Source organism: Tachyglossus aculeatus, chromosome 4 (assembly GCF_015852505.1).
Source record: "Tachyglossus aculeatus isolate mTacAcu1 chromosome 4, mTacAcu1.pri, whole genome shotgun sequence".
NCBI lineage: Eukaryota > Metazoa > Chordata > Mammalia > Monotremata > Tachyglossidae > Tachyglossus > Tachyglossus aculeatus.
The window spans coordinates 9,935,530-9,962,214 of record NC_052069.1 but is presented as its reverse complement, the minus strand read 5'-3'; the positions used below and the strand labels follow the sequence as shown (position 1 = coordinate 9,962,214).

General features: G+C 48.4%; 1 protein-coding gene across 1 annotated transcript in view; it reads left to right on the top strand.

Annotated features, from left to right (window-relative positions):
• The window catches only part of EVC (EvC ciliary complex subunit 1), a 101,976-nt gene that overhangs the window by 34,138 nt on the left and 41,153 nt on the right, over positions 1-26,685 (top strand). The window contains exons 9-12 of the mRNA XM_038744852.1: positions 566-782; positions 7,323-7,465; positions 13,940-14,038; positions 24,954-25,166. Coding sequence (XP_038600780.1) covers positions 566-782; positions 7,323-7,465; positions 13,940-14,038; positions 24,954-25,166 — 672 coding nt within the window. The remainder of the gene's footprint in view (positions 1-565; positions 783-7,322; positions 7,466-13,939; positions 14,039-24,953; positions 25,167-26,685) is intronic.

The following is a 26,685-nucleotide window of genomic DNA, read 5'->3' as shown; positions in this document are numbered from 1 at the left end:
GGCTCAGTGGAAAGAGCCCGGGCTTTGGAGTCAGAGGTCATGGGTTCTAATCCCGGCTCCTCCACTTGTCAGCTGTGTGACTTTGGGCAAGTCACTTAACTTCTCTGTGCCTCAGTTACCTCATCTATAAAATGGGAATACGACTGTGAGCCCCCCGTGGTACAACCTGATTGCCTTGCAACGTCCCCAGCGCTTAGAACCGTGCTTTGCACATAATAAGCACTTAATAAATGCCATTATTATTATTATTATATTGTGCTCTCCAAATTGTTTAATGCAGTGCTCTGCATGAGTTCAATAAATACGAATGAATGAATCCCAGCACAGGTTTGGAAAACAGGAAGAGACTTCCACTTTTGGATATTGGATAATGCCCTAAGTAATGACCGAAATTCACCACAAATGTGAAGCATTTTCAACTGAAAGGAGGTTGGGGAGCCACCCGCTCCAAACCACAACAGACCAGCGTGGACTGGATTAGTGTATTATCCAGATCTGATGTCTGTGACGAGGCTATCACCTCCTGAATTTCCGTTTCGTTTTCATGAAGTATGATTCCTTTCAGAACATCCAAGCCCGAACAGTGAATTGGGAGCACGTGGCGAGGACGATCGAGTCCTTGAAGTCACAGCTACAGGACGAGACGAAGTGCAGACTGAGCGTGATCTCTCAAACGTTGGAGGCACTGGCCGTAGAAGGGAAGCTCTCCGGAAGGCTCAAGGAAGAGCTCCTAACGCGACTGCACAAAGCCTTTTGGGAAGAAGTCTCCCATTTCAAGAGTGGTGAGCGTCACACATGTTCCTGGCCTCCAGCCCGGAGCTAGGGGCTGGGCTGCTTGGCCCAAGGAGTGGGGGACCCTTCTGGACCGCTCTCTGTCCTGTTCCTGTCAGAGGAGCCTCCGGAGCCGCTCCCAGTACCATCACTCCTCTTAGAGGAACCTTCAGGGCCGCTCTCTGTCCCGCCGCTCCCATCAGAGGAACCCCTGGGGCCGCTCTGTATCCCCCTACTCCTGTCAGAGGACCCTCCGGGGCCGGCCTCTGTCCCTGCGCTCCTTTCAGAGGACCCTCCGGGGCTGGCTTCTGTCTCTTTGCTCAGGTCAGAGGAACCTCCGGGGCTGCTCTCTGTCCCGCTGCTCCTATCAGAGGTACCTCCAGGGCCCCTCTCTGTCCTTCCGCTCCTGTCAGAGGACCCTCCAGGGCCTCGCTCTGTCCTGCTACTCCTGTCAGAGGAACCTCCGGAGCCTCGCTCTGTCCTGCTACTCCTGTCAGAGGAATCTCCCGGACCGCTTTCTGTCCTGTTCCTGGCAGAGCAACCTCCAGGGCCACTCTCTGTCCTTCCGCTCCTGTCAGAGGAAACTCCGGGGCCTCACTCTGTCTTGCTACTCCTGTGAGAGGAATCTCCCGGACCGCTTTCTGTCTCTCCACTCCTGTCAGAGGAACCTCCACGGCCGCTCTCTGTCCTTCCGTTCCTGGCAGAGCAACCTCCAGGGCCACTGTCTGTCCTTCCGCTCCTGTCAGAGGAACCTCCAGGGCCTCGCTCTGTCCTGCTGCTCGTGTCAGAGGAATCTCCCGGACCGCTTTCTGTCCTTCCACTACTGTCAGAGGAACCTCCAGGGCCGCCCTCTGTCCTTCCGTTCCTGGCAGAGCAACCTCCAGGGCCGCTCTCTGTCCTTCCGCTCCTGTCAGAGGACCCTCCGGGGCCTCGCTCTGTCCTGCTACTCCTGTCAGAGGAACCTCCGGAGCCTCGCTCTGTCCTGCTACTCCTGTCAGAGGAATCTCCCGGACCGCTTTCTGTCCTGTTCCTGGCAGAGCCACCTCCAGGGCCCCTCTCTGTCCTTCCGCTCCTGTCAGAGGAACCTCCGGGGCCTCGCTCTGTCCTGCTGCTCCTGTGAGAAGAATCTCCCGGACCGCTTTCTGTCCTTCCACTCCTGTCAGAGGAACCTCCAGGGCCGCCCTCTGTCCTTCCACTCCTGTCAGAGGAACCTCCGGGGCCTCGCTCTGTCCTGCTACTCCTGTCAGAGGAATCTCCTGGACCGCTTTCTCTCCTTCCACTCCTGTCAGAGGAACCTCCAGGGCTTCGCTCTGTCCTGCTACTCCTGTCAGAGGAATCTCCCGGACTGCTTTCTGTCCTTCCACTCCTGTCAGAGGAGTCTCCCGGACCGCTTTCTGTCCTTCCACTCCTGTCAGAGGAATCTCCAGGGCCGCCCTCTGTCCTTCTGTTCCTGGCAGAGCAACCTCCAGGGCCACTCTGTCCTTCCGCTCCTGTCAGAGGAACCTCCGGGGCCTCGCTCTGTCCTGCTACTCCTGTCAGAGGAGTCTCCCGGACTGCTTTCTGTCCTTCCACTCCTGTCAGAGGAACCTCCAGGGCCGCCCTCTGTCCTTCCACTCCTGTCAGAGGAACCTCCAGGGCCATTCTCTGTCCTTCCGCTCCTGTCAGAGGAACCTCCGGGGCCTCGCTCTGTCCTGCTACTCCTGTCAGAGGAGTCTCCCGGACCGCTTTCTGTCCTTCCACTCCTGTCAGAGGAATCTCCAGGGCCGCCCTCTGTCCTTCTGTTCCTGGCAGAGCAACCTCCAGGGCCACTCTCTGTCCTTCCGCTCCTGTCAGAGGAACCTCCGGGGCCTTGCTCTGTCCTGCTGCTGCTGTGAGAGGAATCTCCCGGACCGCTTTCTGTCCTTCCACTCCTGTCAGAGGAACCTCCAGGGCCGCTCTCTGTCTTTCTGTTCCTGGCAGAGCCCCTTTCTGTCCTTCCACTCCTGTCAAAGGAACCTCCAGGGCCGCTCTCTGTCCTTCCGTTCCTGGCAGAGCAACACCGGGTCCACTGTCAGTACCAACACTCCTTTCAGTGGAAGCTCCAGGGCCGGCCTCTGTCTCTCTGCTGTGGTCAAAGGGACCTCCGCGGCCGCTCTCTGTTCTTCTTTTCCTGTCAGAGGAACCTCCAGGGCCCCTCGCTGTCCCTCTGCTCCTGGCAGAGGAACCCCTGGGGCCGCTCTCTGTCCCACCCTTCCTTTCACAGGAACCTCCAGGGTAGCTCACTGTCCCTCTGCTCCTTTCACAGGAACCTCCAGGGTCGCTCTCAGTGCCATCACTCTTATTAGAGGAACCTTCAGGACTGCTCTCTGTCCGTCCGCTCCTGTCAGAGGAACCTCCAGGGCCACTCTCAGTACCATCACTCCTCTTAGAGGCTCCGCCAGTTGTCAGCTGTGTGACTTTGGGCAGGCCACTGCACCTCTCTGGGCCTCAGTTCCCTTATCTTTAAAATGGGAATTAAGACTGTGAGCCCCCCGTGGGACAACCCAATCACCTTGTAACCTCCCCAGCACTTAGAATAGTGCCTTGCACATAGTAAGCGCTTAAAACATGCCATCATTATTACTAAAATAATAATTTTAATAATCATTTTAATAATCATTCTCGCCTGTCCCGCCGTCTACCCCTGGCCCACGTCCTCCCCCGGCCTGGAATGCCCTCCCTCTGCCCATCCGCCAAGCTAGCTCTCTTCCTCCCTTCAAAGCCCTACTGAGAGCTCACCTCTTCCAAGAGGGCTTCCAAGACTGAGCCCCTTCTTTCCTCTCCCCCTCCTCCCCCTCTCCGTCCCTCCCGGCCTTCCTCCTTCCCCTCCCCACAGCACCTGTATATATGTATATATGTTTGTACGTATTTATTACTCTATTTATTTAGTTTATTTGTACATATTCATTCGATTTATTTTATTTTGTTAATATGTTGAGTTTTGTTGTCTGTCTCCCCCTTCTAGACTGTGAGCCCGCTGTTGGGTAGGGACCGTCTCTATATGTTGCCAACTTGTACTTCCCAAGTGCTTAGAACAGTGCTCTGCACACAGTAAGCGCTCAATAAATACAATTGATTGAATGAATGAATGAACCTTCAGGGCCGCCCTCGATCCCGCCGCTCCTATCAGAGGAACCTCCGGGGCTGCTCTGTATCCCTGTACTCCTCTCAGAGGACCCTCCAGGGCCGGCCTCTGTCCCTCCGCTCCTTTCAGAGGAACCCTGAAAACCCTGAGTTATGTTGCCAACTTGTACTTCCCAAGTGCTTAGTACAGTGCTCTGCACACAGTAAGCGCTCAATAAATACAAAGGAAGGAAGGAAGGAACCCTGGTGCCGGCCTCTGTCATTCTGTTCCCGTCAGAGAAACCTCCGGGGTCGCTCTCTGTCCCTCTGCTCCTGTCACCGTCCAAGGGGGAAAGCATCCAGATGAGGGTGGGGAGTGTTGATGTGCTGTGAAAAAGCAGCTTGGCTCAGTGGAAGGAGCCCGGGCTTTGGAGTCAGAGGTCATGGGTTCAAATCCCTGCTCCACCAATTGTCAGCTGTGTGACTTTGGGCAAGTCACTTAACTTCTCTGTGCCTCAGTTCCCTCATCTGTAAAATGGGGATTAAGACTGTGAGCCCCCCGTGGGACAACCTGATCACCTTGTAACCTCCCCAGCACTTAGAACAGTGCTTTGCACATGGTAAACACTTAATAAATGCCATCGTTATTGTTATTAGGCCAGCGGGCACCCCTGCCTCGCTCTGTGTTCCTCTTTCTGGATCATTCATTCAATTGTATTTATTGAGCGCTTACTGTGTGCAGAGCACTGTACTAAGTGCTTGGGAAGTACATGTTGGCAACATATAGAGACGGTCCCTACCCAACAGTGGGCTCACAGTCTAGAAGTGGGATCAGTCAGTCAGTACACTGCCTGGCACATAGTAAGTGCTTAACAGATATCATCAGCCTCCTCTCTGATCTCCCATCCTCGTGTCTCTCCCCACTTCAATCCATACTTCATGCCGCTGCCCGGATTGTCTTTGTCCAGAAACGCTCTGGGCATGTTACTCCCCTCCTCAAAAATCTCCAGTGGCTACCAATCAATCTGCGCATCAGGCAGAAACTCCTCACCCTGGGCTTCAAGGCTGTCCATCCATCCCCTCGCCCCCTCCTACCTCCCCTCCCTTCTCTCCTTCTCCAGCCCAGCCCGCACCCTCCGCTCCTCCGCCGCTAATCTCCTCACCGTGTCTCGTTCTCTCCTGTCCCGCCGTCGACCCCCGGCCCACGTTATCCCCTGGACCTGGAATGCCCTCCCTCTGCCCCTCCGCCAAGCTAGCTCTCTTCCTCCCTTCAAGGCCCTGCTGAGAGCTCACCTCCTCCAGGAGGCCTTCCCACACTGAGCCCCCTCCTTCCTCTCCCCCTCGTCCCCCTGTCCATCCCCACCGTCTTACCTCCTTCCCTTCCCCACAGCACCTGTATATATGTTTATATGTTTGTACATATTTGTTACTCTATTTATTTTACCTGTACATATCTATTCTATTTATTTTATTTTGTTAATATGTGTGGTTTTGTTCTCTGTCTCCCCCTTCTAGACTGTGAGCCCACTGTTGGGTAGGGACTGTCTCTATATGTTGCCAACTTGTACTTCCCAAGCGCTTTGTACAGGGCTCTGCACACAGTAAGCGCTTAATAAATACGATTGATTGATTGATTGATATCATCTTTATTGTTACTGAGTGCCAACTTTGTGCAGAGCACTGTAGTTAGCGCTTGGGAGAGTGCACTATAGCAGAGTTGATAGACACATTCCCTCTGTATCTCACTTTGTGTTTGTCTGTGAGCCTTTCTCTATCTCTCATCGTCTCTGTCCTCATTTTACTGCCATCGCCTTCCCACCCCCAGGCCTTCTTTGTAGACCCTGGGCAAGTCATTTCACTTCTCCTTGTCTCACTCAGCTCCCTGATCTGCAGACTGGGGATTCAGTACCTGTTTTTTCCCTCCTACTTAGGCTGTGAGTCCCATGTGGGACCTGATGATTTTGTTTCTTCTCCAGAGCACAGTAATAATAATAATAACGATGGCATTTATTAAGCGCTTACTATGTGCAAAGCACTGTTCTAAGCGCTGGGGAGGTTACAAGGTGATCAGGTTGTCCCGCGGGGGGCTCACAGTCTTCATCCCCATTTTAAAGTTGAGGTCACTGAGGCTCAGAGAAGTTATGTGACTTGCCCAAAGTCACACAGCTGACAGTTGCCAGAGCTGGGATTTGAATCCACGACGTCTCGCTCCAAAGCCCGGGCTCTTGCCACCGAGCCATGCTGTTTCTCTGTACAGGGAAGTAGCATGGCGTAGTGTGGATAGAGCACTGGCCTGGGACTCAGAAGGTCATGGGTTCTAATCCTGGCCCTACCACCTGTCTGCTGTGGGACTTTGGGCAAGTCACTTCACTTCTCTGGGCGTCAGTTACCTCATCTGGAAAATGGGGATTGAGACTGTGAACCCCATGTGGGACAGGGGCTATGTCAACCCGATTTGCTTGTATCCACCCCAGCGCTTAGTACAGTGCCTGGAACACAGTAAGCACTTTACAGATGCCACAGTTATTATTATTACAGTGCTTGGCACATAGTAAGCACTTAACAAGTGACATTAATATTGTTATTACTATTATCATCATCATTATAAGCATTGTGGCCTAGTGGAAAGACCAGGAGCCTGGGAGGCAGGAGACTAAATTCTTAATCCTGGCTCTGCCATTAGCCCTCCTGTATGGCCTTGGGCAAGTCATTTAATAGTGGTGACATTTTATTAAGTGGTTACTATGTGCAAAGCAGTGTTCTAAGCGCAGTGTTCAATCATATTTCTTGAGCGCTTACTGTGTGCAGAGCACTGTACTAAGCGCTTGGGAAGTCCAAGTTGGCAACATCTAGAGACAGTCCCTACCCAACAGTGGGCTCACAGTCTAAAAGGGGGAGACAGAGAACAAAACCAAACATACTAACAAAATAAAATAAATGGAATAGATATGTACAAGTAAAATAAATAAATAAATAAATAGAGTAATAAAATATGTACAACCATATATACATATATACAGGTGCTGTGGGGAAGGGAAGGAGGTAAGATGGGGGGATGGAGAGGGGGACGAGGGGGAGAGGAAGGAAGGGGCTCAGTTTGGGAAGGCCTCCTGGAGGAGGTGAGCTCTCAGTAGGGATTTGAAGGGAGGAAGAGAGCGAGCTTGGCGGATGGGCAGAGGGATTGGGGACATTCCAGGCCCGGGGGATGATGTGGGCCGGGGGTCGATGGCGGGACAGGCGAGAACGAGGTATGGTGAGGAGATTAGCGGCAGAGGAGCGGAAAAAATATGGAACGCTTCACGAATTTGCGTGAGTAGACTGTGAGCCCACTGTTGGGTAGGGACCGTCTCTATATGTTGCCAACTTGTACTTCCCAAGCGCTTAGTACAGTGCTCTGCACACAGTAAGCACTCAATAAATACGATTGATTGATTGATTGATTGATTGGATCTCCCACCGTGGTCTTCCAGAGTTCGATCTGCGAGGGAAGGACGTAGTCGGGAAACATCTGGCCGACCGCACCGCAGCCATGGAAGAGCTGACGGCGGCCCAGGAAGAAGAACGAGAGACTGTCCTCGGCGAGGCTGCGGGCGACTCGCACAAGTGGCTCAAGGTGAATTCCCGGCTGAGAAAAAATAGGCCGCTGAGCTGACGGCGGGAGGAGCCGATGGGAGAGCCCGGGACTCGGAGTCGCAAGGATTTGGCTTCTCATCCCAGCTCCACTGCTTGTCTGCTGTGTGGCCCTGGTAAAGTCACTTCAATTCAGAGAAGCGGCGTGGCTTAGTGGAAAGAGCCCGGGCTGGGGAGTCCAAGGTTGTGGGTTCTAATCCCGCCTCTGCCACTTGTCAGCGGTGTGACTTTGGGCAGGTCACTTCGCTTCCCTTTGTACTGATGCCAGTTTGTACTTCCCAAGCGCTTAGTACAGTGCTCTGCACATAGTAAGCACTCAATAAATACGATTGATTGATTGATTCCCTTTGCCACAGTTCCCTCATCTGTAAAATGGGGATGAAGATTGTGAGCCCCATGTGGGACAACCTGATTACCTTGTATCTACCCCAGCGCTTAGAACAATCAATCAGTCAATCAGTGAATCAATCAATTGTATTTATTGAGCGCTTACTGTGTGCAGAGCACTGTACTAAGCGCTTGGGAAGTACAAGTTGGCAACATATAGGGACGGTCCCTACCCAACTGTGGGCTCACAGTCTAAACAGTGCTCATCACATCGTAAACTCTTAAACAAATACCATTATTGTTATTGTTATTCTCTGGGCCTCAGTGACCTCATTTGTAAAATGATGATTAAGACCGTGAATTCTGTGTGGAGCAGAGACTCTGTCCAGCCTGATTACCTTGTATCTTCCCCAGCGCTTAGAACAGTGCTCGGCACATAGTAAGCACTAACAAGAACTATTGTTATTATTATTGTTATTATTATTATTATTATTAGAGAAGCAGCGTGGCTCAGTGGAAAGAGCCTGGGCTTCGGAGTCAGAGGTCATGGGTTCAAATCCCAGCTCCGCCACTTGTCAGCTGTGTGACTTTGGGCAAGTCACTTCACTTCTCTGTGCCTCAGTTACCTCATCTGGAAATTGGGGATTAAGTCTGTGAACCGCACGTGGGACAACTTGATTACCTTGTCTCTACCCCAGCACTTAGAACAGTGCTTTGCACATAGTAAGCGCTTAATAAATACCATTATTATTATTATTATTATTGTTAATAATAATAATGAGGGAACAGAATGGCGCACGTAGAGACTCTAAATGGACAGGGGTATTCTCCATTCATTCATTCATTTAATCATATTTTTTGAGCGCCAACTGCATGCAAAGCACTGTACTAAGCACTTGGGAGAGTACAGTAGAGCCACAAACAGACACATTCCTGCCCATCGTCATCAATCGTATTTATTGAGCGCTTACTGTGTGCAGAGCACTGTACTAAGCGTTTGGCCCACAGCGAGGTCACAATCTGGTGGGGGACTGTGATGTCTGTTCTTCCCCTCAGACATCCTTGGCAATCGGTGATTACAGGAGCATGGCGCTCCACATCCTTATCAACCAGTTAAGACTGTGAGCCCCCCGTGGGACAACCTGATCACCTTGTAACTACCCCAGCGCTTAGAACAGTGCTTTGCACATAGTAAGCGCTTAATAAATGCCATCATCATTATTATTATTATTATTAGTGATAATAATTATGGTATTTGTTAAGCGCTTCCTCCGTGCCAGGCACTGTACTAAGTGCCGGGGTGGATATAAGCAAATGGGGTTGGTCACAATCCCTGGCCCGCATGGGGCTCACCGTCTTCATTCCCATTTTACAGGGGAGGGAGCTGAAGCCCACAGAAGGGAAGTGACTTGCCCAAGGTCACACAGCAGACAGGAATAATAATGATGGTATTTGTTAAGCACTTACTATGTGCCAAGCACTGGGGGAGATACAAGGTAATCATGTGGGGCTCACAGTCTTCATCCCCAGTCTACAGATGAGATAATTGAAGCCCAGAGAAGTGAAGCGACTCGCCCAAAGTCACACAGCTGACAAGTGAAGCAGCGTGGCTCAGTGGAAAGAGCACAGGCTTTGGAGTCAGAGGTCATGGGTTCGAATTCCGGCTCCGCCACATCATCAGTCGTATTTACTGAGCGCTTACTGAGTGCAGGGCACCGTACTAAGCGCTTGGGAAGTACAAATTGGCAACATATAGAGACAGTCCCTACCCACCAGTGGGCTCACAGTCTGCTGTGTGACCTTGGGCAAGTCACTTAACTTCTCTGAGCCTCAGTTCCCTCATCTGTAAAATGGGGATTAAGACTGTGAGCCCCACGTGGGACAACCTGATCACTTTGTTACCCCCCCCAGCGCTTAGAACAGTGCTTTGCACATAGTAAGCGCTTAACAAATGCCAACATTATTATTATTATTATTGTCTCACCCGGTTCCCATAAAAGTCAGGCCTTACAGCCGGCTCCTCCGAAAAGTACGGGATTTATCAAGCACTAACCAAGTGTCAAGCACCCACGTGATTAATTCATCGCTTACTGGGTCCAAAGCACTGTACTAAGCACTTCGGGGAGTACACTACAACAGCAACCGTCGTGACGCGTTCCCTGCCCACAACGAGCGATGACAGGAAAATCAGACAGGCCCCGTTCTTTGTCCCACACGAGGCTCCTGATCTAAGAAGCAGGGAGGACGGGCATCCTCCCCCCATTTTACAGCCGAGAAAACTGAGGCCCCGAGAGGCTGAGACTTGTCTGAGGTCCAACAGCAGCCCAGTGACGGTCAGGGCCCGAACCACGTTCTCTTCAATGTGCCCAGTTATTTATTTCAACTACTGGAGTTGTAGAGTTTTTTACGCAGCGTGGCTCCGTGGAAAGAGCCCGGGCTTTGGAGTCAGAGGTCAGGGGTTCAAATCCCGGCTCCGCCAATTGTCAGCTGTGTGACTTTGGGCAAGTCACTTCACTTCTCTGGGCCTCAGTTCCCTCATCTGTAAAATGGGGATTAAGACTGGGAGCCCCCCGTGGGGCAATCTGATCACCTTGTAACCTCCCCAGCACTTAGAACAGTGCTTTGCACATAGTAAGCGCTTAATAAATGCCATCATTATTATTATTATTATTGTTATCTCCCCCGAGAGTCTGCTTACTCCTCAAGGGTGGGAAGTGTGTCACTTTTTGGTTTGGGGCTTTCTAGTACAGTGTGCCTCACAAAGTGGCATTCAAGAAGTACTGCTGTTACTACAAAGAAAGCTCTGGTGGAAAGAGCCTGGGCCTGGGAATCGGTGGACCTGGGTTCTAATCCCAGCTCTGCCACTCTGTCAGCTGTGTGAGACTTTGAGCAAGTCACTTCAATTCTCTGGGCCTCAGTTACCTCCTCTGTAAAATGGGGATTAAGACTGGGAGCCCCACGTGGGACAGGGGCTGTGTCCAACTTGATTAACTTGTATCTAGCCCAGTGCTTATAACAGTGCCTGGTTCATAGGAAGCAATTAACAAATATAATAATAATAATATATAATACAATAATAATAATTATTAGCGGTAATAATAATGATAAAGCCATCAATCAGTGGTGTTTATTGGGTGCTTACTTTGTGCAGAGCACTGTACTAAGTGCTTAGGAGACTAGAATACAACAGAGTTGGCCGACACTTTCAGGAATCTGTTTATTGTTACATTGAGAAGCAGCATGGCCTAGTGCAAAACCCACGGGCTTGGGAGTCAGAAGGTCATGGATTCTAATCCCAGCTCCGCCACTTGTCTGCTGTGTGACCTTGGTCAAGTCACTTCACTTCTCTGTGCCTCAGTTACCTCATCTGTAAAATGGGGATTGAGAATCTGAGCCCCATGTGGGACAGGGACTGTGTCCAACCTAATTAACCGCTTAGAACAGTGCTTGGCATGTAGAAAGCACTTTAACAAGTACCGTAATTAAGACATTGTACTCTCCCTAGCTCTTAGTACAGTGTTCTGCCCACAGCAAGTGTTCAATAGATATGATTGATTAATTGATTGATTCCTCTCATTCAACCCACATATTTAATCTGTCCCAAATCCTGTCCGTTCTACCTTCACACCATCGCTGGAATCTGCCCCCTCCTCTCCATCCAAACTGCTGCCACACTGATCCAAGCACTGATCATATCCTGCCCTATCGCATTTATTGAGCACTTGCTATGTGCAGAGCACTGTAGTAAGCGCTTGGGAGAGTACAGTATAACCGAGTTATACGTCGAGCTCCCAGTCTAGAGTTCACACTGTGTAATAATAATAATAATGATAATGATAATTGTGTTATTAAGCACTTACTATGTGCCCAGCTCTCTACTTAGTTGGTACAAGGAAATTAGATTGGGCACAATCCCTGCCCCTCATAGGGCTCACAGTCTCAATCCCCATTGAGAGAAGTACGTAGTTATTTGGGAGAAGTGACTGTACAGTGACCTCATCTGTAAAATGGGGATTGAGACTGTGAGCCCCACATGGGACAGGGACTGTGTCCAACCCCGTTTGCTCGTATTTGCTTGCTTAGTACAGTGCCCGACACATTGGAAGCGCTCCAACCCCATTTGCTTGTATTTGCTTGCTTAGTACAGTGCCCGACACATAGGAAGCGCTCAACAACTGCCATCATCGTCATCATCATCATTTGGTGTTAGATCCCTGAGGGTCTTTGGCCGAAATGCAGTGGAAATAGAAAGTCTTCCCACTGTTTTCACACCTACGCATCAAGCAAAAACTTCTCACTCTCGGCTTCAAGGCTGTCCATCCCCTCGCCCCCTCCTACCTCACCTCCCTTCTCTCCATCTCCAACCCAGCCTGCACCCTCCGCTCTTCTGCCGCTGCTAACCTCTTCACTGTGCCTCGTTCTTGTCTGTCCCATCAATCAATCAGTCAATCAGTCGTATTTATTGAGCGCTTACTGTGTGCAGAGCACTGCACTAAACGCTTGGGAAGCACAAGTTGGCAACATACAGAGGCGGTCCCTACCCAACAGTGGGCTCACAGTCTAGAAGGGGGAGACAGAGAACAAAACCAAACATACTAACAAAATAAAATAAATAGAATAGATATGTACAAGTAAAATAAATAAATAAATAAATAGAGTAATAAATATGTACAAACATATATATATATATTCAGGACCCGCCGTCGACCCCCGGCCCACGTCCTTCCCCTGGCCCGGAGTGCCCTCCCTCCGCACATCCGCAAAGCTCACTCTCTTCCTCCCTTCAAAGCCCTACTGAGAGCTCACCTCCTCCTGGAGGCCTTCCCAGACTGAGCCCACTTTTTCCTCTCCTCCTCCCCATCACCACCCCGCCCTACCTCCTTCCCCTCCCCACAGCACCTGTATATATATTTGTCCAGATTTATTACTGTATTTATTTTACTCGTACACATTTACTATTCATTTTGTTAAAGATGTGCATTTACCTTTAATTCTGTTTGTTCTGACGACTTGACACCTGTCCACATGTTTTGTTTTGCTGTCTATCTCCCCCTTCTAGACTGTGAGCCCTTCAAAGCCCTACTGAGAGCTCACCTCCTCCAGGAGGCCTTCCCAGACTGAGCCCCCTTTTTTTCTCTCCTCTTCCCCATCCCTCCGCCCTACCTCCTTTCCCTCCCCACAGCACCCGTATATACGTTTGTACAGATTTTTTACTGTATTTATTTTACTTGTACACATTTGCTATTCTATTCATTTTGTTAATGATGTGCATTTACCTTTCATTCTCTTTGTTCTGACGACTTGACACCTCTCCAGATGCTTTCTTTTGTTGTCCGTCTCCCCCTTCTAGAGTGTGAGCCCGTTGTTGGGTAGGGACCGTCTCTATATGCGACCGATTTGTACCTCCCAAGCGCTTAGTACAGTGCTCTGCACACAGTAAGCGCTCAATAACTACAATTGAATGAATGAATGAATCTCTTTTCATATTTGGCCAAGGCTTTCCATGAATTATTCATTTTATTTTGTTAATATGTTTTGTTTTATTGTCTGTCTCCCCTTTCTAGACTGTGAGCCCGTTGTTGGGTAGGGACCGTCTCTATGTGCGACTGACTTGTACCTCCCAAGCGCTCAGTACAGTGCTCTGCACACAGTAAGCGCTCAATAACTACAATTGAATGAATGAATCTCTTTTCATATTTGGCCAAGGCTTTCCATGAATTATTTATTTTATTTTGTTAATATGTTTTGTTTTGTTGTCTGTCTCCCCTTTCTAGACTGTGAGCCCGTTGTTGGGTAGGGACCATCTCTATATGCGACCGATTTGTACCTCCCAAGCGCTCAGTACAGTGCTCTGCACACAGTAAGCGCTCAATAACTACAATTGAATGAATGAATCTCTTTTCATATTTGGCCAAGGCTTTCCGTGAATTATTTATTTTATTTTGTTAATATGTTTTGTGTTGTTGTCTGTCTCCCCTTTCTAGACTGTGAGCCCGTTGTTGGGTAGGGACCGTCTCTATATGCGGCCGACTTGTACCTCCCAAGCGCTTAGTACAGTGCTCTGCACACAGTTAGCGCTCAATAAATACAATTGAACGAACGAATGACTCTCTTTTCCTATTTGGCCAAGGCTTTCCATGAATTACTGGAGAAGCAGAGACTGAGTCGGTTTGATCTGGAAGAAGAAGAGGACCGTAAAGCCACGGATGCCGTTGCCGAGTTGTGCCAGGTAGCTTTTGTTTTTCTCATTTTTAAATTAACGTGCGAAAATCCGAGAACTTAATTAAGGCGGGAAAATCCGAGAACCCAAGTTCACCTCGAGCCGACCCCCCGTGGCTTCCCCTCCAGATTATTCTGGTTTGCAGTGGGCTCCACCTTGCACTTCATCATGCCGGCTCTGCCACCTGTCTGCCCCGGGACCTTGGGCGAGAGTCACTTGATTTTTCTGTGCCTCAGTTCCTTGGTCGGCCAAATCGGGGATTCGATATCAGTTCTCCCTCCAACGTTTCTTTAGTTTAAATATTGATATATTAAGCGCTTACTCTGTGTCAGGCACTGTATGTGGCTCAGCGGAAAGAGCATGGGTTTGGGAGGCAGAAGTCATGGGTTCTAATCCCGGCTCGCCGCATGTCTGCCGTGTGACCTTGGGGAAGTCACTTAACTTCTCTGAGCCTCAGTTCCCTCATCTGTAAAATGGGGATTAAGACTGTGAGCCCCACGTGGGACAACCTGATCACCTTGTATCCCCCCCAGTGCTTAGAGCAGTGCTTCGCACATAGTAAGCACTTAACAAATGCCATTATTATTATTATTATTATTACCAAGCGCTGGGGGTTGAATGCAATCCATGTCCCGCTTGGGGCTCACAGTTCTAATTTCCATTTTACAGAGGAGGATAAGGAGGCACAGAGAAGTGAAGTGACTTTTGATGCCACTGATGCCTGTCTACTTGTTTTGTTTTGTTGTCTGTCTCCCCCTTGTAGACCGTGAGTCCGTTGTTGGGTAAGGACCGTCTCTATCTGTTGCCGAGTTGTCCATTCCAAGCGCTTAGTACAGTGCTCTGCACGCAGTAAGCGCTCAATAAATGTGATTGAATGAGTGAATGAATGAATTTGCCCAAGGTCACTCAGCAGACACGTGGCAGAGCCGGGATAATAGTAATAATGATAACATTTATTAAGCGCTTACTATGTGCAAAGCACTGTTCTAAGTGCTGGGGAGGTTGCAAGGTGATCAGGTTGCCCCATGGGGGGCTCACAGTCTTAATCCCCATTTTCCAGATGAGGGAACTGAGGCCCAGAGAAGTGAAGTATATATGTATATGTATATACATATATATATATATATATATATATACACACACACACATATATAGATATATATACCTGTATATGTGTATATATGTTTGTACATATTTATTACTCTGTTTATTTTACTTGTACATATCTATCCTATTTATTTTATTTTGTTAGTATGTTTGGTTTGTGTTCTCTGTCTCCCCCTTTTAGACTGTGAGCCCACTGTTGGGTAGGGACTGTCTCTATATGTTGCCAATTTGTACTTCCCAAGCGCTTAGTACAGTGCTCTGCACATAGTAAGCGCTCAATAAATACAATTGATGATGATGATGATGATGAAGCGACTTGCCCAAAGTCACACAGCTGACAAGTGGCGGAGCTGGGATTTGAACCCATGACCTCTGACTCCAAAGCCCGGGCTCTTTCCACTGAGCCACGCTGCCTCTCCAGATCCTTCTGATGTCCGGGCCCCTGCTTTATCCACTGCTCTGTCCTGCTTCTGCCTTCCATTGTGAGCCTCCTGTCAGACCTGACTGTCTTCTATCTACCCCAGCGCTTAGTACAGTGCGTGGCAGGTAGTAAGCTCTTAGCACGTACCACAGTTATTATTATTATTATTATCTAGTCAACCCTCGACTCCCCCGTCTAATACCCTAGGCTTGACGCTCAGGTGCTTGAGGGCTTTTGAATTTTTGTGCCGACTTTCCTCGAAAGGCTTTCTCGCATCCAGTTCGGGCTGCGATGTTTACCTTAGCTTCAGTCCAGCACTCAGCATGGAGCCAAATGTAGAGTGTATCTCTGGGGGTAGAGGGTCTGTGGTCATGCATGTAGAGAATCAATCAATCAATCAATCAATCGTAGTTATTGAGCGCTTACTGTGTGCAGAGCACTGTACTAAGCGCTTGGGAAGTACAAGTTGGCAACATAGAGAGACAGTCCCTACCCAACAGTGGGCTCACAGTCTAGAAGGGGGAGAGAAGCAGCGTGGCTCAGTGGAAAGAGCCCGGGCTTTGGAGTCATAGGTCATGGGTTCAAATCCCGGCTCTGCCGCTTGTCAGCTGTGTGACTTTGGGCAAGTCACTCAACTTCTCTGTGCCTCAGTTACCTCATCTGTAAAACGGGGATTAAGACTTTGAGCCCCCCGTGGGACAACCTGATCACCTTGTAACCTCCCCAGCGCTTAGAACAGTGCTTTGCACATAGTAAGCGCTTAATAAAATGCCATCGTTAGTCCGTGTAGAGGGTACGGTTGAGTGTAGGGGCTGTGTGGTCGTGTGTGTAGTCCACGTAGAGGGTACGATGGGATGTAGGGGCTCTGCGGCCACGCGTGTTGTCCGGGTGGGCTGTATGATTGGGAGTAGGGACTCTGTGGCCACACATGTAGTCCATGTAGAGTGTATGTTTGGGCATAGGGGCTCTGTGGCCACACGTGTACTTCACATACGGTGGACTGTCCCCCCTTCTAGACTGTGAGCCCGCTGTTGGGTAGGGACCGTCTCTATATGTTGCCAACTTGTACTTCCCAAGCACTTAGTACAGTGCTTTGCACACAGTAAGCGCTCAATAAATATGATTGAAAGAGTGAATGAATGAATATAGGGGCTCTGCAGCCACACGTGTAATCCGTGTAAAGTGGGCGGTGGGACGTAGGCGCTCTCTGGCCACGTATGTAGTCCGGGGAGACGGTGGCATAAGACAAGACAAGGGACCAAGACTGTGTCCATCCTGATAATAATAATAATAATGATGATGGTATTTGTTAAGCGCTTATTATGTACAAAGCACCGTTCTAAGCACTGGGGAGCTTCCAGGGTGATCAGATTCTCCCATGGGGGGCTCACAGTTTTAATCCCCATTTTACAGATGAGGCAGCTGAGGCCCAGAGAAGTGAAGTGACTTGCCCAAAGTCACACAGCTGACAATCGGTGGAGCCGGAATTTGAACCCATGACCTCTGACTCCAAATCCCGGGCTCTTCCCACTGAGCACACTGCGATGATCTCATATCTAACCCAGTGCTCAGAACAGGCATAAAGTAAGCACTTAACAAGTAAGCGTAAGGGCTCTGCGGCCGCGCGTGAAGCCCGGGTGGAGCGGACGGTCGCTTCTCCGCTGTCTCCCCCTTTTAGACTGTGAGCCCACTGTTGGGTAGGGACTGTCTCTATGTGTTGCCAATTTGTACTTCCCAAGCGCTTAGTACAGTGCTCTGCACATAGTAAGCGCTCAATAAATACGATTGATTGATTGATTGATTGATTCTCGGGGCTCTGCGGCTCTGCGAGTAGACTGGACGTCCGGGTGTGGGGCTCTGCGGCTCTGCGAGTAGACTGGACGTCCGGGTGTGGGGCTCTGCGGCCCCGCGGGCGGTACACGGGGACTGTGCGGTTGCGTATCGGGAGACCGTGGTCAGGCCTGTCGTCCGGGGAGCGCGTGCCGCGGCCGATGTGACCATCTGAACTGACGGGAGTCATCATCATCATCGTCAATCGTATTTATTCATCATCCTCATCATCATCAATCGTATTTATTGAGCGCTTACTGTGTGCAGAGCACTGTACTAAGCGCTTGGGAAGTCCAAATTGGCAACATCTAGAGACGGTCCCTACCCAACAGTGGGCTCACAGTCTAAAAGGGGGAGACAGAGAACGAAACCAAACATACTAACAAAATAAAATAAATAGAATAGATATGTACAAATAAAATAAATAAATAAATAGAGTGATATATGTACAAACATATACATATACATAAACATATACAAACATATAAAATATGTACAAACATATACATATATATATATACATATATTGAGCGCTTACTGTGTGCAGAGCACTGTACTAAGCGCTTGGGAAGTACAAGTTGGCAACCTATAGAGGCGGTCCCTACCCCCGGGGCGGCCGCCACCAGCCCCGATTATCATCATTATGATTATCGTGATAGTCATCGTCTGTTATTATTATCGGGAAGCAGACGGGCAGATGAACGGAAGAGTTGAGGGCCGTAGGGAGTGTTGGAGGCGGGAGGAGCTGGCGGAACAAGGAACGGAGGAGGGAGACATTTCCGGGAGAGAATGAGGAATACAGGGAAGGAAAAGGAGGAAAAGTCCGTCCTCTCCTCCCCCACCCCCAGTGTGGCTCACTGGAAAGAGCCCGGGCGAGGTCACGTGTTCAAATCCCAGCTCTGCCAATTGTCAGCTGTGTGACTTTGGGCCAGTCACTTAACTTCTCTGGGCCTCAGTTCCCTCCTCTGTAAAATGGGGATTAAGACTGGGAGCCCCACATGGGACAACTTGATCACCCGGTATCCTCCCCAGCGCTTAGAACAGTGCTTTGCACATAGTAAGTGCTTAACAAATGCCTATTATTATTATTATTATTATTATTATTATTCAAATCCCGGCTCCTCCAACTGTCAGCTGTGTAACTTTGGGCAAGTCACTTAACTTCTCTGTGCCTCAGTTCCCTCCTCTGTAAAATGGGGATTAAGACTGGGAGCCCCACATGGGACAACTTGATCACCCTGTATCCTCCCCAGCGCTTAGAACAAGTGTTTTGCACATAGTAAGCGCTTAACAAATGCCAATTATTATTATTATTATTATTCAAATCCCGGCTCCTCCAACTGTCAGCTGTGTAACTTCAGGCAAGTCACTTAACTTCTCTGGGCCTCAGTTCCCTCATCTGTAAAATGGGGATTAAGACTGCGAGCCCCCCGTGGGACAACCTGATCACCTTGTCACCTCCCCAGCACTTAGAACAGTGCTTTGCACATAGTAAGCGCTTAACAAATGCCAATTATCATTATTATTATTATTATTATTCAAATCCCGGCTCCTCCAACTGTCAGCTGGTTTTGGGCAAGTCACTTAACTTCTCTGGGCCTCAGTTCCCTCATCTGTAAAATGGGGATTAAGACCGCAAGCCCCCCGTGGGACAACCTGATCACCTTGTAACCTCCCCAGTGCTTAGAACAGTGCTTTGCACATAGTAAGCGCTTAATAAATACCATCATTATTATTATTATTGTTACCTAACCTGGCCAAGACAGGGCTTTTTGCTAGTTTTAAGTGTAGACAGATCAGCGCGGAATTTGCCGTTTGTCAGATATTGGAAGGACCGTACTTGGGAAGCTGTGTTTTTCTAAAGGATAAGATGTCAAACGGGAAAAAAAGAAAACACGCACAAGGAGATGCATTTTTATCTGTTTGCGTAGGTCTTTTTTGGAGGAAATGGGTATAAAGAGCATGAGCCAACATGTCTGCTGGAATTATATTTCATCTGTCTCCTTGGACCGATGTCATCATTTCATTCGAAGCCCATAAAGAGCGTAACCTTGCCTCGGGTTACTGGAAACTGCTACCCTAACATTTCCGAAGAAGAGATTGAAATCCTATATCTTCCCGTTTATACCTTCTTCAGTTTTCAGCGGGGAAAAATGTTCCGTTTAATTCTCACAGACCCAGAGAAGCAGCGTGGCTCAGTGGAAAGAGCACGGGCTTCGGAGTAAGAGGTTATGGGTTCGAATCCCAACCCCACCACATGTCTGCTGAACCCATTTGAACCCATGACCTCTGGCTCCAAAGCCCGTGCTTTTTTCCGTTGAGCCACGCTGGCACGTAGTAAGCACTTAATAATTGCCATTATTATTATTATTATTATTATTATTCCCTTCCCCACAGTACCTGTATATATGTATATATGTTTGTACATATTTATTACTCTATTTATTTATTCATTTATTTTATTTGTACATATCTGTTCTATTTATTTTATTTTGTTAGTATGTTTGGTTTTGTTCTCTGTCTCCCCGTTTTAGACTGTGAGCCCACTGTTGGGTAGGGACCGTCTCTATATGTTGCCAAATTGTACTTCCCAAGTGCTTAGTACAGTGCTCTGCACGCAGTAAGTGCTCAATAAATACAATTGATGATGATGATGATGATGATGATGATGATATTATTGTACTCTCCTGACCACTTAGTACAGTGGTCTGCATACAGTAAATGCTCAATAAGCATTGAGAAGCGGCGTGGCTCAGTGGAAAGAGCACGGGCTTGGGCATCAGAGGTCATGGGTTCGAATCCCAGCTCCGCCAATTGTCAAGCTGTGTGACTTTGGGCAAGTCACTGAACTTCTCTGAGCCTCAGTTCCCTCATCTGTAAAATGGGGATTAAGGCTGTGAGCCCCACGTGGGATAACTTGATCACCCTTTGTTTCCCCCCCCAGTGCTTAGAACAGTGCTTTGCACGTAGTAAGCGCTTAACAAATACCATTATTATTATTATTATTATTATTATTATTATTATTATTATTATTAGAGGAAAGGTTTTCGAGTGAACTTTTTCACGCCCACCCCAGCCGCCTACTGTGGCCAGAGCCTCGACGATCAGAGGGGGCGATTATTTTGCCAACGAATTTCAACGTTAATCCAGATTGCTCTGGTAGATGACGTGTTTTCCCGATTCAGTACCGTCGGGAAACTGGCAACCCTCCTCCTAGGCAGATGCTTCTCCCGGGCGAAAACGCAGTGCCTCCAACGTTGGAAACGGTGGTTAATAATAATAATAATAATAATAATAATAATAATAATAATAATAAGATTGGTATTTGTTAAGCGCTTACTATGTGCAAAGCACTGTTCTAAGCACTGGGGTAGATACAGGGTAATCAGATTGTCCCACGAGGGGCTCACAGTCTTCATCCCCGTTTTCCAGATGAGGGAACTGAGGCCCAGAGAAGTGAAGTGACTTGCCCAGAGTCCCCCAGCTGACAAGTGGCGGAGCCGGGATTTGAACCCACAACCTCCGACTCCAAAGCCCGGGCTCTTTCCACTGAGACACTGGTTGCGTGCACAGCTTGAGGGGATCAGGAGCAGTGTGAGTAATCAGCATTGTAATAGTAGCGGCGCTCGTTAAGCACTTTGTGCTAAACACTGTACGAATAATGACGATAATGTGATTTTTTAAGTGCTTCCTTACGTGCCAGGCTAAGTGCTGGGTTGCATCCCGGCTCCTCCAATTGTCAGCTGTGTGACTTTGGGCAAAGCACTTCACTTCTCTGTGCCTCAGTTACCCCATCTGGAAAATTGGGGATTAAGACTGTGAGACACCCTGATCGCCTTGTAACCTCCCCAGCGCTTAGAACAGTGCTTTGCATGTAGCAAGCGTTTAATAAATGCCATGTGAGCCCACTGTTGGGTAGGGACTATCTCTATATGTTGCCAACTTGTACTTCCCAAGCGCTTAGTACAGTGCTCTGCACACAGTAAGCGCGCAATAAATACGATTGATTGATTGATCCTTATTATTATTATTGTTATTATACAAGCAAATCGGGTTGGACACAGTCCCTTGTCCCACGTGGGGCTCACGGTCTCAATTCCCATTTTACAGACTTTCACTTTTCAGTCGTATTTATCGAGCACTTACTGTGTGCAGAGCATGTACTAAGCGCTTGGGAAGTCCAAGTTGGCAACACATAGAGACGGTCCCTACCCAACAGCGGGCTCACGGTCTAGAAGGGGGAGACAGACAACAAAACAAAACGTATTAACAAAATAAAATAAATGGAATAAATAGGTACAAATACAATAAATAAATGGAGTAATAAATACGTACAAACATATATACAGGTGATGTGGGGAGGGGACGGAGGTAGGGTGGGGGGGATGGGGAGGGGGAGGAGGGGGAGAGGAAGGAGGGGGCTCAGTCTGGGAGGTCACTGAGGCCCAGAGAATGAAGTGATTTACCCAAGGTCACACGGCAGACAAGTGACGGAGCCGGGATTTGAATTCATGACCTTCTGACTCCTGTGCTGTAGCCATTATGCCGTGCTGCTTCTCTAAGATTTGAAACTGCGTGGGGAAACCCACTGGATTTCAACTCCGAAGCCTGAACCCCTTGGCCATCGCAGTGAAGTGCTGGGGTAGTCATTCATTCATTCATTCATTCAGTAGTATTTATTGAGCACTTCCTGTGTGCAGAGCACTGTACTAAGCGCTTGGGAAGTACATGTTGGCAACATATAGAGACAGTCCCTACCCAACAGCGGTCCCACTTGGGGCTCCCAGTCTTAATCCCCATTTTCCAGATGAGGGAACTGAGGCACAAAGAAGTGAAGCGACTTGCCCAAAGTCACACAGCTAAGTGGCGGAGCTGGGATTTGAACCCATGACCTCTGACTCCCAAGCCCGCGCTCTTTCCCCTGAGCCACGCTGTTCCTGTGGACGCCAAGGTGGAGGCCTCTGGCGTGAGAGAGTCGATCACAGTCCCTCAGAGGGTCTCGGACCAGACTCGGTCTTAATCTATTTATTTATTTATTTATTTTGCTTGTGCATATCTATTCTATTTATTTTATTTTGTTAGTATGTTTGGTTTTGTTCTCTGTCTCCCCCTTTTAGACTGTGAGCCCACTGTTGGGTAGGGACTGTCTCTATGTGTTGCCAACTTGTACTTCCCAAGCGCTTAGTACAGTGCTCTGCACATAGTAAGCACTCAATAAATACGATTGATGATGATGGACGTTTGATTGACTTTTTGGATGCCCCGTGATGGAATTGTCAAGCATTCTTCTCCCCAAACAAGTTGGCGCAAGGGGATCTGGTGGAAGAAGAAGTGGGTTTATTGCACTTTCCAAAACGGTGAATCAGTTGGTGGTATTAGCGGTGGCTAAAACACGGGCCGACGAGTCGGAGGACCTGAATTCTGATCCCGGCTCTACCGCTTATCTGCTGCGTGACCTTGGGCAAGTCATTTCACTTCTCTGGGCCTCAGTTCCCTCCTTCGTAAAATGGGAATTAAGACTGAGAGCCCTACGTGGGACCTGTCCAACCTGATCAGCTTGCATCTACCCCAGCGCTTAGTACAGAGCCTGGCACATAGTAAGCTCATTGTGGGCAGGGAATGTGTCTGTTTATTGTCTCCCCCTCCCCATCCCCCTCACCCTACCTCCTTCCCCTCCCCACAACACCTGTATATATGTTTGTCCAGATTTATTACTCTATTTATTTTACTTGTACATATTTACTATTCTATTTATTTTGTCAGTGATCAATCAATCAATCGTATTTATTGAGCGCTTACTGTGTGCAGAGCACTGTACTAAGCGCTTGGGAAGTACAAGTCGGCAACATATAGACACAGTCCCTACCCAACAGTGGGCTCACAGTCTAAAAGATGTGCGTTTAGCTTCATTTCTATTTGTTCTGCTGACATGACACCTGTTCACGTGTTTTGTTTTTGCTGTCTGTCTCCTGCTTGTAGATTTTGAGCCTGTTGTTGGGTAGGGACCGTCTCTATATGTTGCCAACTTGTACTTCCCAAGCGCTTAGTACAGTGCTCTGCGCACAGTAAGTGCTCAATAAATACGATTGAATGAAGGAATGAATGAATATTGTATTCTCCCAAGGACTTAGTGCAGGCTCTGTTAATAATGATAAATAATAAAGCAGCGTGGCTCAGTGGAAAAGAGCACGGACTTTGGAGTGAGAGGTCATGGGTTCAAATCCCGGCTCCGCCGATTGTCAGCTGTGCGACTTTGGGCAAGTCACTTCACTTCTCAGTGCCTCAGTTTCCTCATCTGTAAAATGGGGATTAAGACTGAGAGCCCCCCGTGGGACAACCTGATCATCTTGTAACCTCCCCAGCGCTTAGAACAGTGCTTTGCACATAGTAAGCGCTTAATAAATGCCATCATTATTATTATTATTATTAATGGCATTTGTTAAGCGCTTACTATGTGCAAAGCACTGTTCTAAGCGCTGTACACAATAAGCACTCAATGAGTCCGTTGTTCATTCGTTCATTCATTCAATCGTATTTATTGAGCGCTTACTGTGTGCAGAGCACTGTACTAAGCGCTTGGGAAGTACAAGCTGGCAACAAATAGAGACGGTCCCTACCCAACAGCGGGCTCACAGTGTAGAAAGGGGAGACAGGCAACAAAGCAAAGCATATTAACAAAATAAAATCAATCAATCAATCAATCGTATTTATTGAACGCTTACTGTGTGCAGAGCACTGTACTAAGTGCTTGGGAAGTACAAGATGGCAACATATAGAGACAGTCCCTACCCAACAGTGGGCTCACAGTCTAAATAAATAGAATTTATTTGTTGGGTAGGGACCGTCTCTATATGTTGCTGATTTGTACTTCCCAAGTGCTTAGTACATTGCTTTGCACACAGTAAGCGCTCAGTCAATACGATTGAATGAATGAATACAATGGAACAAATGAGAAAATGCCATTAAAAAAATAAGGGAGTATGTACCGTTTGCAGAGCACTGTCCCTATCACTTGAGCACCTCAATGTAGAATAGCTCTGTTCTCTCACCTGGAGGGCAATATCCAGCGTCATTTTCAAGAGAAGCAGCATTGCCTAATGGATAGATCACGGAGGCAGAAGGACCTGAGTTCTAATCCTGGTTCTGCCACTTGTTTGCTGTGCAACCTTGGGCAAATCGCTTCACATCTCTGGGCTTCAGTGACCTCCCCCTGGAAAACGGGGATTGAGACTGTGAGCCCCATGCGGGACGTGGACCGTGTCTAAACGGATTATCTACCCCAGCACTTAGAACAGTGCCTGGAACTTAGTAAGTGCCTAACAAATACCGCAATTACTATTATTATTGTTGTTATCATGCCGACTCTGAAAATCAATTTCGTTTCCTTCAGCTTTAAGATTGACGTGATTCTGTACACAAGCTGGAGTAAAAAAAAAAAACACCCAAAATTAGAGACTGTGGGAAAAGAAACACCAAATCCAGGTTTTTGACCTCCTAAAACCAAATTACTGGCCCTATCTCTGACGCCTCTGAGGATATATTCTTTTGCTTCTTTCCTTTTCACAGGAACTGCATGGTAACGCCTTACGCATCTTTAAGAATTTGGAAGAGGAGATGTTCCTTCAAACCCTCCCAGGGGGAACTGCTATTTCCCCGGGAGAATGTGAATACCTGAAACAAGAGATGGAGCAGAATTCCAGCCTTCAGCTGGAGAAATTAGACCGTTTCCGAAAAAAACGGTGGAGTCTTTTTCAAGAAGCCCTTGAACAAGAAAAGCAGGTGTGTGTTTTAACATCCCTCTTCAGTAGCTCCAGGCCAAATATTCAACAAAGGGAAGCACCCTATTTAATCAATCAATCGTATTTATTGAGCGCTTACTGTGTGCAGAGCACTGTACTAAGTGCTTGGGAAGTACAAGTTGGCAACATATAGAGACAGTCCCTACCCAACAGTGGGCTCACAGTCTAAAAGGGGGAGACAGAGAACACAACCAAACATACTAACAAAATAAAATAAATAGAAATTAATGTTTATGTTGGTCTTAGTTTACGAGCTGCCCTCGATTAACTTCGGCATCTTAGAATCTACGTTTAGGGACTAAGTTCAATTTAAAGCCCCAGCGGTGGGCAACGATTCCATTTAGTAGACTATGCAGTTTCTTAATGTAGATTTGATAGGGGTAAAATGATCCGTTTTATGGGAAATGGTTTGGATATTTAATAAAAGGTGTGAGTTTGGGGGAGGTTTCTTTTGGGAAAAGAGAATTTCGGTGATACCGTTTTGGTATAGCACTTTCAAAATCAAACCCATACGTTTTCACAAACTCTTCCACTCAATCGCCATAATCATAATAACAATAATAATAATGATGGGATTTGTTAAGCACTTACTATGTGCGAAGCACTGTTCTAAGCGTTGGGGAGGATACAGGGTGATCAGGTTGTTCCACGTGGGGCTCACAATCTTGATCCCCATTTGACAGTGAAGTGACTTGCCCAAAGTCACACATCTGACTAACGGCGGAGCTGGGATTAGAACCTATGACCTCTGACTCCCAACCACCTGCCCTTTCCACTAAGCAGTCCAGTCCAGTGCACTTCACCAAGTGGGAGGTCCACAAATGCTGCCATTACAGCTCTCAGCTGCCTTTGACACTGTGGCCCACCCCCTTCTCCTCAACACGCTATCCGACCTTGGCTTCACAGACTCCGTCCTCTCCTGGTTCTCCTCTTATCTCTCCGGCCGTTCATTCTCAGTCTCTTTTGCAGGCTCCTCCTCCCCCTCCCATCCCCTTACTGTAGGGGTTCCTCAAGGTCAGTTCTTGGTCCCCTTCTGTTCTTGATCTACACTCACTCCCTCGGTGACCTCATTCGCTCCCACGGCTTCAACTATCATCTCTACGCTGATGACACCCAAATCTACATCTCTGCCCCTGCTCTCTCTCCCTCCCTCCAGGCTCGCATCTCCTCCTGCCTTCAGGACACCTCCACCTGGAAGTCTGCCCGCCACCTAAAACTCAATATGTCCAAGACTGAACTCCTTATCTTCCCTCCCAAAGCCTGCCCTCTCCCTGACTTTCCCATCACTGTTGACGGCACTACCATCCTTCCCGTCTCACAAGCCCGCAACCTTGGTGTCAGCCTCGACTCCGCTCTCTCGTTCACCCCTCACATCCAAGCCGTTACCAAAACCAGCCGGTCTCACCTCCGCAACATCGCCAGGATCCGCCCTTTCCTCTCCATCCAAACTGCTACCCTGCTACTTCCCAAGCACTTAGTACAGTGCTCTGCACACAGTA